Genomic DNA, 16628 nt, shown 5'->3' with positions numbered 1-16628 from the left:
TATACAGATAGACGGACGACACATGCATGCATACATACATACATACATACATACATACATACATACATACATACAGAGATATACAGAAATTGGTTTAGTTGAATACATTTACAACTAGCACAGAGCATTAGGATCTTAACACATAATAATTGTTTGTATGGGAGTACTAAAACTTTTTCAAACTAAAAATGCTCAACACTTATTTTTCAGTATGGCTTATTTGTTAGCATATGTAATTAGTTGTTCAAAATGCATTAAGGGACATAAAAACAGTAAAATATTTTGTTTTGTATATTTAAAATGTTATAAACAGTACATATTTTCATATGTATTGCACCTGTTATGATCTGATCTGAGTTAGGATTAGCAGATTCTGCAACAGATTCTTCCCCACTGCCATCAGTGTGCTGAACAGATGAAAAGACTCTGAATTAAGCCACAGAGTTTGCATCACACTGATAACACCAAACAAAATATTCTGCATAATTGCACCATACAGTATATATCAATGCTCTGAACTTCCATATCAATGCATTTTTTTGCACCATGTTGCTTTCTCTCACACTGTTTACATCTGATCACTGTTGCACTTTATGGAAACTGTACAAAACAAAATTATACACTCTGTGTATACAAAATGACAATAAAAGTTGTCTAAGTCTATATACACCTTAGCTTGAATAATCTCTATATTTTTTATTATAACAATTTTTTATCAGATAGAGCCGTAAAAGAGGTATTTGACCAACTCTTCCTGTGGTTTTTAAGCCTTTGTCTGTGAGATTTTACCACAGACTGTTGAGTCACTGATTCAAATAAAATTAAATAAAAAAATCAGTTGCTTGGTGTTGAGATTTACGGAAGAGGATTAGGGCCACTGAAAAAAATAATATGACAAAAAAGTCAGACTTTCTCAGAATCCATTCTTCCATCCATTATCTGACATGCTTGTCCCAATTGGGGTTGCAAGGGGTGCTGGTGCCTATCTCCAGCTGTCAATGGGCAAGAGGCGGGGTACACCCTGGAAAGGTCGCCAGTCCATCGCAGGGCAACGCAGAGACAAACAGGACATACAACCATTCACAACAGTCATGTTTTTGGACTGTGGGAGGAAGCTGGAGTACCTGGAGAGAACCCAGGCGTGCTCTGGGAGTACATGCAAACTCCATGCAAACTCCACTGAGCAGCCCTTAATCTCAGAATGTTGGATCTTATGGTAGATGGGCATCATGAAGGAAGAAATGTTGGAGCACTCCTTCACTTACAAAGATGTGAGTTGTTTGGTAGGGCAGGTAACACATTGGTGGGAAAAAATGAAGAAATTAGGCAATTTTTACATGCCGAGGGGTCCCTGGTGATGCTATTTCAGTAAAGAAGTATGCTTTAGTCTGTTCTGTTGGTGATGTGACTTTTTTCCATTGAAAACTCACGTTTACAGAATGTTACAAATAAAAGTCAAATTTCATTCAACATGCGTTTATTTTTTTTTATAATTAAGTGTTACACGTGTGCTAAAAAGTGCCCTCCCCCCCCCCTCCTGAGCACCTGCCCCCCAAAATGTCTGCGCACGCCTCTGGAAATGAAGAAGCAAAAAGTGATTAAAACATGAGAGCTAGTTTAGTTTCTAAAACAGACATGGCTACAGCTTCATGCTAACATGTTTGTTAGCTGTGAGAATTCTGAGAAAAAAGTGAGAATTCTGAGAAAAAAGTCAGAGTTCTGAGAAAAAAATCAGAGTTCTGAGGAAAAAGTCAGAATTCTGACTTTTTTCCATATTAAACTGAAATAATGTTTAAAAATCAGTTAACTTTTTTATTTTTTCAGTGACCCTAATCCTCTTCCGTAGAGATTACAGTCAAACACCATTTTTTTAAAAATACTTCGAAATGACAGGGGTTATCTTTTAGATAATACTTGAAGATAAAAACACTCCTAGCTTTGTTTGTCTGAAGTTTATTGCGGAATATCCACGGCAATCAAAAAAAAAAAAAAAAAAAAAAAAAAAAAATCCTTTGATACAATGGAGCAGGGCAACAGAAGCTCTCCGCCAATAGGAAGCCTCGGGGGGCGGGCCTTAATGCGTCAGCACGTTAGAGTGCACACTGCGCCGAGCCAGCCAGCTTGCTTCAGAGTAACAGTAAATCAGACAGAGCAGCTCCTAACAGCTCCTCCAGCTCCTGCAGTGAAACCGTAACCCCTGTTGCAAGTATTTTTGGCCGCTCAGAAGAACCCGGGTGAGCTCACTGTGGTCTCTTTTCCTCGGACACACTCGAAGAGTTTGTTCGGCAAGAGCAACGCAGGGACCCGTTTTCAGCCTCCTTTCATATACATTTTACACCTCTTCAATTTCATTATCACACTGGAAATGTCCGAAAACAAGCCGAATGATGAGCCCAAGTTATCTACGACGGACAGGGTGGTGAAATGTAAGTGGAAAATTGTTTTATTTTTTATTTTTTTTTTGCTTTTAGAAACGGTCTCTATGTGCTGTCTGGGAGAATTCGCGGTTCGTCGCAGCGGCATTAAATGTAGTGGAGAATCGTTCGCTGGCTTATGGGGGAAGAAGGGTGTTAGCCGAGCTGTGACAAGCAGCTGTAAACTAGGAAGTGAGGGAAGTTCAGCCTGCAAGAATCTTACAGATGGCGTGCACATTAAAGAATCGTTTTAAATGGTAAAGACGTGTCTTTATATGAATGCACAGCCTGCAGGTTGATGGTCATGATTTACATGGATGCATGCATTTTGGGTGCACGGTGTGCATGCAGATCGCTTCATTGTGCATGCATCAAACAAAGCTTCATCTCTCCTGTTTTAGCTATTGCACAATGCAATGCCACTCGATGTATATTTGTTCGTGGGGGGTTTGCTTTCACTGTTCATGCCACATGGAGTGGTTCTTCCTGCCTCTGTGTTTACAGGTCTGACATTCCACCTTTGCAGTCTACCATAAGAATGCAATAAAGATAATAATCAGTTGGACCCTACCTACCCAGCTTGCTCAGGATCATTTCAGTTTAAGCCTGCAGACTTTTAACCAATACTTCAGCTTCTGCACTGTACATCACAAAAGGCATGTGCAGGGATCACGGTGTGCAACAGCCCATCAGGGGATACAGGCAGGGGTTTTTGGGGAAGAAGATCCTTCAGATCAGGAGGGAAAAACGATTAGTAGCATTGAAGCTTTAGTGGCTTATGGAAGCACAAAGTGTTATTTGGCTTCATTTCTAGTGGAAAGTGGAGGGTGGGTGGGTGGAGTGAAAAAAATCACAGAATGTCTTGGGTGCTTTTGTAATGAATATTTTAAGAGATCATACCCTTACAGTCTCCAGCAACTTGAAGGCTAATGAAAAATGGATGTGACAAGGTTAGGGTACAAGGCAATTTAACAGTTTTACCAGGTATTTCCACCTGGTCCTGTTATGAAGATCCTGGAGAGTCAGAATCAGCTGTATTGGGATAATTGTGGACACAACCAATGAGTTTCAGGGCTCAGGTATACATATATAAACATTACAAATGTAGTTTACTTCATATATACATATTAGGGCTGAAACAATTAATCGTTCAATGGAGTATAGAGAATGTAAAACATGCCTTTAGCTGACAGTGACCCACTTAGAGCAGTAATTATACCAAAAATTTAAAAGAGATATGTAAACAGCTTGCATTTAAGATATAAATAATTTTCATCTGTCAGTATGCTCTGTCCAGAAAAATGAAAAAAAGTTTTTGTTCAACCTGGTTTAATTTAGAAAAAGGCTACTTAAAGTAACCTTTGGCTATCTGATTATTAATTGGTTGAATAATCTAAAAAATACTTCAAATTACTGATTTGAAAGTTATCATTAGTTGCCAGCCCTAATAAATAAATAAATATAAATATATATAAATATATATATATATATATATATATATATATATATATATATATATATATATATATATATATATACATACACATGTCAGCTTTCACTTGTAGTCCAAAAATATGAGTGTTTTGTTAATTGGCTTCTCTAAATTCTCATATATATGTCCACATCCTGTGGGTGTATTATTTGTTACTTTTATGTTTGACACTTTTTCACATAGTTTGTTAGTAAAGAAAGATCCTTTGTGTATCCATATGCAGGGGGTAAACTAGTAAACAGCACGGCTATGCAAGTTAGCACCTCCCAGCAAAGACAACTACAAATGAGAAGAAAAAAACCAACACAAACAAGCGATGGATAAGATTCAAGTAGCTGAAGTAGCATTTAGATGTGGGTGTTGAATTGATTGTGTCAGTTAACAGTCTTATAAATACTAATACTAGTGATAGCAATGTTGTTTTAGTGCAACAGTTTCAGAAAAACAAAAAAAGAACATAAAAAACTGTATTATTTATACCCCTTTTTGTAATGCAGGGCAAAATAGTTGGCGATTTTGTGCAAGCGTTATTCATTAGTGTATAGTGTTCTTATTTGAATTCACTAAATCACAAAAACACAGATAATATTCACTAGATTTGTCTCAAGTTGATGTTCTGAAAAGTCCAGAAACCTGAAAAAAGCAGTGTACTGTAGCCACCGGTTAGCTTCATACCCTAGTGAGCTTCATGGCAAGATGGACACCAGCAAGCAGTTTTTCAAAATAAATTCATTTTAAACTCTAAACTAATTGTGATTAGAATAAGTGTGCAAGTACACAGTATGCTGTATCATATATGTTTTACATAGTTTAAGATATAAAAAAAAAATCCATCCTGAAGATAATGGGGATTTTATATTGCTGTGGTGGTGCGTCACGATCAGTTAAATTTGGCAGAAACCCTGCAAGAATTTAACAACAATTCCCTAAACTTTTATTTTGTGTTCATTCCAATTAATTCCATAGGTTTTATCCAATGATTTAAAATGTACCATATTGATATACTTCTTACATTTATGCTGTGTTCCTGTTTGCATTTAGTAGGAACGTGAGTTGTTGTTGTTCCTCCATGTTTTGCTAGGAGGCTCTAGAGAGGATTCACTAGAAGATGGAGTAGCTATAGGTCAGGTTGGGCTCTTGCTTTACCATGAAGCTTTGCAGAACAGTCAGGTTGAGCTAAATAAAATGTCACTATCCAGATGTCTGATATTCCCTGACAATGCCCGGTGCTGGAATTCTATTTAGGCTCACTAAAGACTAAGCACTATCAGGATGGGCTTTTGGTGTAAATAACCTTATTTTATAGTGATCAAATGGTTTTTGGTCTTTTTTTGTGTATATAATCGGGTATATAATAAAGCTCTGCCCCTTTAAATAATCTTTATTTTGTCAAAAATGTTTAAATGTGTCTTATTTTGTTCAAATAAGTAGCAAGGAACAGTACCTCTGGATTGATCTTTAGGCTACTATAGTGCATATCTGAGTCCTGTGTTCTCCTGCAGCATCCTGCAATGCTCAGGAAAGGTCTGCAATTATCTTAATCAGCATTGATTAGACATTAGGAGGGGGGTTGTCAGTGAAACGGGATCCCAGATTCAACAGGCCTCGGCTTAAGCTCTTGGAAGTAAATTCATTCATAGAGCTTTTCGGGAATTCAGATGTTTTTGGTACTGCATTGGTATTGTGACAACACAGGATGCTGGCTGTGTACATACAAAGCACAAACATAGCTGCAGGCTATAGGTGTGAGGTCATTTGTTTTCAGCTGAGGCGTCGGTCCAACTTATCACGAGCGCACAGCAGCCACCTGTTTTCAGAAGGCATTATCATAATGCTCCTGAAAGCCACTGCTGCAGAGTAATTACTCCGTCCACTTTAATCAGCCTCGGCAGGGGCAAGTAGGGGAGGGTTCTTGGTGTTTTTTTTATACTCTGCAGAAATAAATATAGGAGGAAATGTCAGTTCGAAACATTTCACTGTAATGAACTATGTGCAGAAACCTGGCTCAGTGGTGGACCATTACTGGAGCTTTTAAGGCTTACCTGATTAAGTAGCTGTGGGATAGGGATTATCCATGACCTGTGATAATCCCTATTATTTTCTCAAAAGTTCTGGACATCATCATTGTTAATTAGGCTCTTAAAGGACTAGCTCTGTCTCTATTCCCAGCATTCACGGACTAAGGGATCTAAAATTATATTCTAAAAAAAAGGCCTCAAAGTAAATCATTGAATCCTTTATTTTAATGTCACATTTCTGTGAGCATCTATTGGAATTGATTTGCAGCAATTTTACTAGGGGTGTCCAGATACAAATTTTTCATTTACTATAGCGATAATGCAGCATTCGGAGTTGATCGATACCGATATCGAGCCGATATGCTATCAGCGTCAATCATGCATACTTTGATTGCTTATTCATCGGCGTAGAGTTATAGACAAGGCTTTATCAGGTGATATTTCTCAAACATAAAATAATAATCAACAACATCAGACCCGTTTCTTTATATGCAAAGTGTTTCTGTGAGCTTTCTAATATCTCAGACTTAGGAGGCAGGCCAAAATATTCCAATATTAATTTTGTTGCTGATACGGGGACTGATATCAATATTGGGTTGGAATATCCCTAATTGTTTTATTAAATGCATTAATTAATTAATTGCCAAGTGATATTGTAGCCAGCCCACCCAGTTCTGCAGTAGATGCTCACAATGATCCTGGTGCACCAATGCTGGAGGTCACGGATAGCTTCTAAAGCATTTTAATGATCGTAAAGAAATTTAGATTTTTCTAATATCATGCAGCCCAAATTATGCCACGGCAAAACCCTAAAGGATTTTATTATAGGGAGTTTATGTGATTGATAAACATAAACAGCATCATGAAGCCCCAAAGAGCACATAAAATGAAAACTGTGGGTAATTAAAATGAGGGTAAGAAGTTATGTCAGGATTCCTAGCTTTGAACTTGCTCTCTGGGAAACACGGTGGTAGAAGCGTCATGATGTGGGGAGTGTTTTCCAGTTGCAGGAAGCTGGTTAGAGTTAATGGACTGAAAGGAGGTAATGGAGGATCCAGTCAAAGTAGGAGCAAAACCTGTCGGACGCGGCAGAATGCTTCATCTGGGGGATGAAGGGTCATCTTTCAGTAGGACGATGATTTGATTAAAAGCTTTACGCAAGACTTTCAAATTGATCTCCTTAAAAAAAATAAAAGCTTTTATCTGATAGAAAAGTTTTAACTTTTTATTAACTCTACTTGCAATTTTAAAGTAATCCACCAACTAAAAGTTGTGTCAAATGTCAAAAAGTCCACCGGGTATCAATACTTTTATAAAGGATTTTAGTTGGTTTGGTTGCCTTGACGACAGCAGTGCTCCAAAGCAGAATAAGCTTGGTAATGATGTTTTTCCGTCACCAGCCTCTGACACAGGCGGGGGGCTGTGGTGGGACCCAAGAGCAGCTCCCGATGGAGCGCCGGGGATGGATAACATCTGACATTTGACTTTTTTAGAAGAGGGCCCCCATGCTCAGACCTGCGTGGGCTGGAGAGGCCGTGCTCGGTGACAGCGGCACAATGCCAGCTGCTGATCCCAGCTGGATGGCCCCAGTCATTTATAGAACTGGACGTTAAGTAATGCCACATCATCGGAGCACAAGGACCTCACCTGCACACCTGCCTCTTGTTTGTATGCAGAGCAACAGTATTTCTGTCTTTTATCAGGTGTAAACACAGATGGGTACAGAAATGAGATTCTAATCAGGGTAGATTTCTAAAAATCCTTTAGCTTTAACTTTAAGACTTTCCTTATAAGGTTAAAAAGTTCAATAGTGTTAGCAAGTCAGCTCTTGCTTTTAGGCTCTTTACATTCATTATGGATTATTTATTATTCTTGTATTCTCTATTAAAATAACCCCAGAAGGATGCCCAATGAAAACATTACACCACATATAGACTAGAACTATCCAACTTGCCGTGTTCTGCAGAGCAAGTTGTACATTATCCTAAAATTAAACTTTATAAATCGGTTTTAGCAATGCAGATTATGATTTTTAAAAAAATGTAGAACCACAAGGAGTTTTTAAATTTCATTTATTCTACTTTAGCTTGAACTGTTTGCAAACTTTTCAAAGCAAGTTGCCTGAAATGTTATATTTCTATTTGAAGAGTAAAGAGAATAAATAGATAAAAAGTCATTTAAAACATTTATTCATCATCCAATAAGGTTAGTAGGTTGTATAATACTGAATAAAGCTTTAATTGATATTTAGATACATTTTGTACATATTAACTTTCATCTGTGGACATAATAAACAGAAAATACTTTTTTTCTCTCCTGTTTGAATCTTAATGTTTGCTAAAGATTAAAGTGCAGGACGACAGTTTATTTAAACATTACACGGTATTCATCTCAATATTCCTGTAAGAGTAGGACTTTAAATCAGCAGCTTAATTTACAAGCGCTTCTTCAAACAACTGGAAGTTTTGAGTAAACACTTTTTACTGTCAAGAGTTATGGCGTTTTGGATCTCTGAGCTTTTTTGAATGTTACTGCAAATGGGAGTCTATTTTTTTTTTTTTTTTTTTTTTGCAGTATGTTAAGATCACAGTAGCAAACTAAGACGGTCTCTACATTAGGATTTTGTTTCCTATTTTTCTTATCTAAAGACACCTTTCACAGTTTTTGTTCATTTTCTTTTCATCTTGAAAGCGTACATCTCTAACATCCAACATGTTTATGAAGTTGTTTTTTTAAAATAATTTATTATGTATATTTTCCTCCCTTTTATATATTCATCTTCTTTTATGAATTTAATTGCAGGAAGACAGATTTTTTTTTAACCTAAGTATGTCTTTAAACTAGACTTGTAGACTATCAGTACCACAGATCTCTATTTATTCACTGGATTGCTGATAGGCCGAAAATACTGAAGTCACTTGCCGCCATCTTGGTACTCCCCACTCACACAAAGTCGCAGCATAAAAATGTCTGTAATGTTATGTTATTGCCATAATGCCACAATGTAATCAATACATTTATATTACATGTACATCATTAATTTGGCACTTTTGGCACATTTTCAGACACTGTGTGTGTGTGCATGTGTAATATTCTTAATATCTATCATATTATTTTACCCCATTAACACTAATTTTGTTGCAATGGATTTGTATAATATATTATATTACATATTTTATAGACTTGATGGACTTCATACTAAATATGCAATGTGATTTGCCTATTTTCGTACCTTAAATGACAGTCTAACTAAGGAGTACCAATATGGCGGCTGGTGACTTCATAGAGCTGTGTACTACCAACGGCCTATCAGCAATCCAGTCAATAAATAGGGATCACTGATCAGTGCCATTATATGCAGCATTGCAAATTGATTACTTTGCTTGAATATTAGTGTAATATTTAGTAAGTGTCATTTATGGTTAAAATCTCATTTTATCAAGCATATTTAAAAATCCAAATCATTATTGCTAATTTTTCACTGCAATCAGTGCTGTGAGCTACGTGGCGTTTCTACAGTTATAAACGCCATCTAATGATGGTAAAACAGGTCAAAATGTTTCTAGGTATCACATACCATGTTTATAGAGTCAGCTCTAAGCAGCTGCGGTGGCTGTAGCTCTCCAATACACACTGATCTACATATGTGACGTGGCCGGTGATATCAAAACAAACAATGGAAAAATTGAGCTGGTGTAATTTTTTAGGAATATACATTTCAAGGTTTCTTTTCGTAAACATTTAAAAGGTCTTTTTAGCCTCCCTTGCCTCTAGTGCTGAGCTTATTTAAGCAGCTAATAGTTATTTCATAGATTTTTTTTGGAAACATGTTTACAAAAATTCAATTAATTTTATTAATAAAGCGCCAATTCACAACACATATCATCTCAAGGCACTTTAAAGTTCACTACATCATGCAGTCAAATTGATTCAAAGTTTTCTATCTAAGGAAAACCAGTTGATTGCATTGACTCATTGACTCGAATGCAATCCCTCACACTAAGCATGCTTGTAGCGACAGTGGAGAGGAAAAACTCCCTTTTAACAGGAAGAAACCTCCAGCAGAACCAGGCTCAGTGTGAGCGGCCATCTGCTGATGCCGACTGGGGTTTAAGGAGACAGAAGCAGAGATACAAAAAGCAACTGTAAAAGGCGGCGCTGTCCAGGAAACACACAGCCAGGCAGACGAGCTCTGAAAAATTTATTCTGTTTAAAAGAAGCAATCATGACCAAACCATTTCTACCTCTATTTGTCTGTTTTCTTATTCAAGGTGGTTTTGTTTTTGGTATTTTTATGCAAACCGAAATTATAAATACTGTTAAACATTTGATTAAATGTTGGGTTCACATGCTATTATTTAGAACACCTTAGTCCTAACAGAGATCTATATATATATATATATATATATATATATATATATATATATATATATATATATATATATAAAAGCAGAAAAAGCTTTGTAAACTGTTTTTATTTGTCCATAGCCTGACTGCTGTAGCTGCTGCTTCACCGTTGTTTTTATTTTTTATTAAGAGAGCATGTCCAATCTGACACTGGGACTGGTCTAGCAATTGATTTGAAGCACCAAACCAGATGCTTCAGTGGCTAGTTGTCAATATCATTCCCAGCTTAAGCCCATCGAATACGTGAGGGAAAAACCTGCAAGATAAGTGTTATTAATAGTGCTGTCATACTCCATTATCTATACTTCTTCAGTGCACTATGCTGGCTGCTTATATCGATGAATAAACATGGTCAGAAGTCAAGTATAGACTTGTCTATGCTGGTTTATTTATTTATGAAGCTGACAGATGTTGCTTCTGGTGGTAGCCATCTTCTTTTACCATTCTGAAATAAAAGTGAGCCAAAAGTTGCCAAAGAATTCATGCAACGTGATTAAATATTGCATAAATGCAACACTGCAAACATTTAAAATCTAAATAAGGAATTTTCTTTTGAAATGAGATCATATGTTCTGGCATTGAGGAGGTAAGTGAGACACTTTGTCAATGGAACAAGAAAAGTTACATTTAAAATGAGGGGAAAAAAAACAATTGCATTGTCTTATTTCAAGTGCATATCATCTAATTGTCTTATTTTAAAATTAAAACTACTAATTCCATTGGCAAATCATTGTATTCACCTACTCAATTTAAGAGTTAATATACTTAATTTAAGACATTTAACTTATTTCTAGATGATTTTTGCATTGCATAAGCTGCATTGGTAATATGCTAATATGCATTAGCATTTTAGCTCCAGTTTGCCATAGTAACTGAATTACATGTGAATTTTCCTATAATATACAAATATTCCAATAGTTTTATGCTAGCTCAGATTACCTAATACCAGGTCCTGTTGTAAAGGCAGGCTGTGTAAGAGCGAAACCCATCCTACCAACCTTGCTTAAGGGTGTTAGCTAGTCGCAGCAAATATTAGCTAATATGCTAATATAATTTCTGCTATCTGTTACCTAAAAAGACACAGATACAAAACCCTTAATCAAAAAGCAAAATTTTTTTATGCTAATAGATAGAGTTTTGCTAATTAAAGGAGCTAGGAGTTAGAATTAACTTTAATCTCCAGGTCCGCGGGCTCTGGGCACAAACAGGAAATCTGACTTCCGCTCATTGTAATCAACAGTTCAAACAGCAACCTCAGTATGTAAAATGAAGGTTTAAAGGGATAAAACAGATAAGATAAAAAAAAGTATAATAGCAGTGTGTACCAACGTACAGCTTAGATTGGGTAACACAAGCTGCTCTGCAATAATTCATATACATGATATCAGCCAAATTGTCAACCTTGGGTAGCATTAGCATGTTATATCTCACTAATAACCTCTAGACACGCTAGTAAACATTAGCTAGTGTGCTAACTAACGATTGGTTTGCTACTTGATTAATGTGTCAATCATTTCTTTCCAATAATAATCAGATAGCAAATGCTTCCTTTCAGATTTTGTGCAGAATTAAACCAGATTAACATTTTTTTCACTTTATGTTGTAGATAGCAACAAAGATTTGCAAACAAAAATTTTTATACACATCTTTTTTAAAAGATTTCTTTCAGCCAAGGGCATATTTTAGTCTCCTGATTAATCGATTATTGAAATAATCGATTAATCCAAATAATTGTTTCAGCCCTGGTTATAACGTCGGCGTGTATTTTAAAATGCTAGCATTAGCATCAGAAAGTGTGCTTAATAAAACTGATGTTTATTTCAATAATTGCTCAAGATGCTTGAATTTGTTTTAATTTTTCAAGAACTGAGAGCTCTGATATTTGAGTTTTTAAAATAGCAGTAGTAGTTAAACGGGAGAAAACATGGAAAAAGTAATAACACTGTTGGGATTTTGATAGTATGGTTTGTAGTATTCATACAGCTAGCCTGCACAGTGTTTAATACCTGCACTAAAGCCACTTATTCTCTGTGTTCTTTACTGCGTGGCGGTGCAGGAGTTAAGACCTTAGACCCGTTATGATGTTCTCCTGAGATAGTACGCTCTGTGGTATTTTGATCCCTGGTAAGTGCACCTTTACTGCTCATTAGATTAGAGAGGAATTAGACTCTGTTGTGGATTTGGGGCACAGAGAAAGCAGTGGATTTGGACAGATTAAGATCCATATAGGGGGATAAAGGCAGCTCTGCTCTGAGGTTGTTATCTGACTCCATGCATTAGCTGCTGCTTTTGCTAATTCATGCGAACAAATGGATGTTGGGTGTCGTGGAAAAAAAGGAAAATGTTTACCTACTTGTTCTTTTTAATAATTTCCTAATCTTTTAAATACAGTTGGAGATATTTTAAAGCTTTGAAGACTCATTACACAGTTGCTAGATGTATTTTTGTTGCTTATACCACATGCTGATGGAAACATGTTTTTAATTTTGCTTTGTGCTGTTGTTTGTTCATTAAGATTCCTTATGAGCGCCACATGGAGCTTGTTTTCTTTGTTTGCTTTGGGCAAAACAGAAAAATTACACTCATGATTGCTTGCACCCACAGTGGCCATCTATGACTGTGTAGATCATAATGCTCTGCTCTCATATTTCATGGAAATCATCCTGTGTACAAACAAACCCTACAGTATTTCCCAGTTTAAATGGCAGACGGGAGTGCACAGTTGGGAACAAAAGCCATTTGGAGCAGAGGCGGCGTTTGTGTGTCATTAGATGGCTCTTTAGAGTGGGTCGCCCCAAATTAATCGATACGGCGTCTGCTGCACATTTAACTGGGCACTGGGCGGCTAGTTTGCAGAGAGTGGGGGAGGAGAGGATGACAGCACGAACCGGGAGTGAGGAAGGTTGTTAGGTCGGTCCGTGGAGTGAGCCTTTCCGCCCCCACCAAAGGAGAGAGCACTAAGCATGGACACGCTCCGAATACTCTGGAGTTTGTGTTTATGTTGAGAGTGGAATTGTGTTCGCACAAATTTTCAGGCACAAGTTTACACACGGTTTATGGGGATAGTTTAGAGAGCTGAATTCTTTAAAAGGTTTTCTGTTGTTAGCTAAATTTCTAAAAGGTACACCAGTTTGATGATTAATTTTTAATAAATTCCAATTGATGAGGTCCATTACATGTAACCATCTAACACAGATTTTAGCCGATTCTGATTTGTTAAATAAAAGGAGGAAGAAAAAAAAGAATAGATTGAAATATTCACGTTTTACATGATGCATTTAATCACACTAATGGTGTGACACATGCATCTTGCCACAGGTTATACTGCATCAGGGACATTCCCTGCTTTCATAGTCTCGAGGGCCGACTGTGGGTTGGGACAGGCCCCTGCACGCTGCTGTGAACCAGACGCAAACACAGACACACTTCTGCATCATGCCAGGCGGGTGTTTGTATTTAAATATGGGCAAAATGACTAAGGCTGCCTTTACATGGTGGATTAGTAGGCTGAGAAAAGCCACTGTACAGGAAGAGATGGCTGTGGATCTGACTGATGTACGCTTCATGTCGTTATATGCCTGTTGACATGGTGGCTTACTCTGCTTACTAATCCTTCGACTGTAAAGAGGATCCTTTTCAGCATTTAACTTTTCTTATTAAAGTAAGAAAAGTTAAATAAAGTAATGATGGACAGATTTTAAAATAGACAGGAATGGGAGCAAATTACCTTCTAAATCACTGCTGGAACAAATTATGCTCATTGGCAGCAATGAGTCCTGATTTTCTCAACCTCATTCAATGTGGCACAGTTATTACTTTTTTTTTTTTTGGTCTCTTCTGAGTCTGTTTGATAAAGCCGGTCGGTGCCTGTAACAGGAGCTCTAAGAGAAGCCCCAGTTGTCTTCAGGGCATGGCTTTGCTTTCCACCATAGGTTTGTTTTGGCGGGAGTTTGGCTTTGGCAAACCACTTTGCAGGATGATCAGCCAGCATGGCAGCATCGTGCGTTCAGACACGCAGCCCTCCCGAAAAAAAGTTGTTTCTGGCAACAGATGAGCCGCAGTCTTTAAAATCCAGTTGGACGTCATCCAGGGACAGATTCCTGGTGTTTACCTCGGAATCAGTAAAGTGAATCACATCCAACGTCTTGTCTTTCCTGTTTGTTTGCTGCAATAGCTCAACAGCTGACTTAATGGCAATACAAAGGAAAAATCGGTTTGCATTTCTACAAACAGTGTGAGAGTGCGCTACAATAATGTGCATTCAGTCTACCCTCAGCAATTTGAGCCTCTTATTTTTTTTCCCCCTCCTACTCCCTTTTAGCTCATATGTTGTTTTTTAACACATTTAAATCCTAAAGAAAGCCGCTTCTAAAGCTGTTTGGATCAGAATTATGTAATCTTTTTCTGGGCTAATTGATCGTTTTTTTGGGACTTGTGGACCTCGCCTTTTGGCTGCTTTTCTTAATGTTTGAACATTGATGAGATTATTTTAAGATTAACCCATGCAATAAAAAAGTTCTTATTAGCTCTATAAATAAATAAATAATGATGCTATATATTGTAGTTTTTGGTCGTATCAAAGAAGAGTTGATGTGAGTGGATTGAGTCAAGAACGACTTTCCCAAACTGCGCCTGGTGGAATGATGCGATTCATCAGCTGTTTCCTCTCTCAGCCTTCAGCTGACTGGCACCCTCCCAGATAGGATTTAATAACCCCCATCTCCCAAGAGATGAAAGTAATTCCCAAAGAGTTGCTCCTACTTCATTTTGCAGAATCTCTCCTTTCAGTAAAACCTTTCTTTTGTCTCCTGTCTGCACAAGCATTTTATTACAAACTTGAAATTCTGACTTTTGACTACAATGGAAAAAAAACCTCTTTATAATATTATATAAAAGTGGGATTCATTTAAACAGAGCAAACCCACATTCTTCTTGGGGTGTCCCCCCCCCCCCACACATTTATAATTAATCCCGAGGATCAGAACGGAAGAGCTTTAACCACTTTCTGTGTGTTTGGTACTCCTTTTTAGTCACACAACATTTAAATGCATTGTCCCACTCTGCCGTGAAAAGCAAAGGCTATTCTCAGGCTCCTAATGGAGCCTTTTATTACTGCAGATTATATTTATTGCTTAAAATAAACAAGCTCAATTGGAGTAAGCCCTTTTCAACAGATGGGTAAATAAGCAGATTATGTGGCATGAGGTTTTCCTGTGTTCGTTCACCGCTTATCCCGGTGAGTGAAATTATATTTCTGGGAGAGTTTTCTTTCAGGTGTTGTCAGTATAGCGGCTAAAATAGCCAGCGTGAGGCCAGCGAGAGAGAGAAACTTCAGCTATACAAATACAGCTGGGGGCGAGCCGAGGCCCCAAGGTTTATTTGCACACATTCACATGTGTTAATTATAGTCCACCTGGCTGAAAATTAACCCTCTCATTGTACGTGGTGGTAAATTTAGTCACTGGTTATCTCAATTTACCACCGGAGGGGAAAAAAAAAAAACCTGTCACTGGATGGTCTATAATTGGTCTGACAGGATGTTGCTTTGTTTGACTGGAGTTTGTGTGATCAGACCTGACAGTCCTGGATGTTTGCTGTCCATGTATTAATAACAATCTATGGCTATTTTAGTTCATATTTTATATGCCTGTGACTAAAACGGAGAGGTTAAAAACAGCCGTTAGTGTTTGCCTCAGAGCTGATGACGGGAGTGTTGTCCCTGATATTTGGAGAGGTAAGAGAGTGGGACTGGCTCATAGTTCCCCACAGAGGTTGTGACTGCGGAGTTTCTGTGTGCCACGTCCTACATCGGTCTGAGCCCATGTTCTGAAGGACTGCTAAGGGTTCACCCTACTGCACCTTATATATATATTTACATTTTACTGCTTTTGGCACCTTCTTTTTGACGATTGAGCCGATGAGACAAGTGAATTTCTCCTCTGTCAGATCAATAAAGTCTATCTTATCTTAACTCCTGTTGGACAATGGAGCAGACAGACATTTCATGTTTTGCAATATGGATTATAAAGCAGAGAGCACCTTCATAGTGTCTTGCAGAAGTCATCAGCCTATAAGAAGAATAATACAATGATCAGGTTAATGTCTTTGGGCCTAAAAAGTTTTTTTTTCTTCTTGTATCAGCTGATACAAGAAGAAAAATACAAAACTTTTGCATGCAGTCACCTTTCTATGCCTTAGGAATAATTTGAAGCTCTCTTCGCCATTAATTAAGATTTTATTATTTTTGTAGTCATGTACTGATCCAATATAGACATTGGAAATTGGTCAAGTTATCAA

General features: G+C 37.4%; 1 protein-coding gene across 5 annotated transcripts in view; it reads left to right on the top strand.

Annotated features, from left to right (window-relative positions):
* Window positions 1–2110: 2110 nt before the first annotated feature.
* LOC119776386 (serine/threonine-protein phosphatase 2B catalytic subunit alpha isoform) overlaps window positions 2111–16628 on the top strand; it is a 129163-nt gene continuing 114645 nt past the window's right edge. The window contains exon 1 of one of the 5 annotated variants that reach the window (XM_038274776.1): window positions 2111–2426. In XM_038274776.1, coding sequence (XP_038130704.1) covers window positions 2366–2426 — 61 coding nt within the window. In that variant the 5' untranslated portion in view covers window positions 2111–2365. The remainder of the gene's footprint in view (window positions 2427–16628) is intronic. The other 4 variants (XM_038274772.1, XM_038274773.1, XM_038274774.1 and 1 more) reach the window with 4 other exon arrangements.

This window comes from Cyprinodon tularosa, unplaced genomic scaffold (genome assembly GCF_016077235.1).
Source record: "Cyprinodon tularosa strain WSP-4 unplaced genomic scaffold, ASM1607723v1 ctg93, whole genome shotgun sequence".
NCBI classification, from domain to species: domain Eukaryota; kingdom Metazoa; phylum Chordata; class Actinopteri; order Cyprinodontiformes; family Cyprinodontidae; genus Cyprinodon; species Cyprinodon tularosa.
The sequence above is the reverse complement of the archived record's forward strand: the minus strand, read 5'-3'. Positions and strand labels throughout refer to the sequence as shown.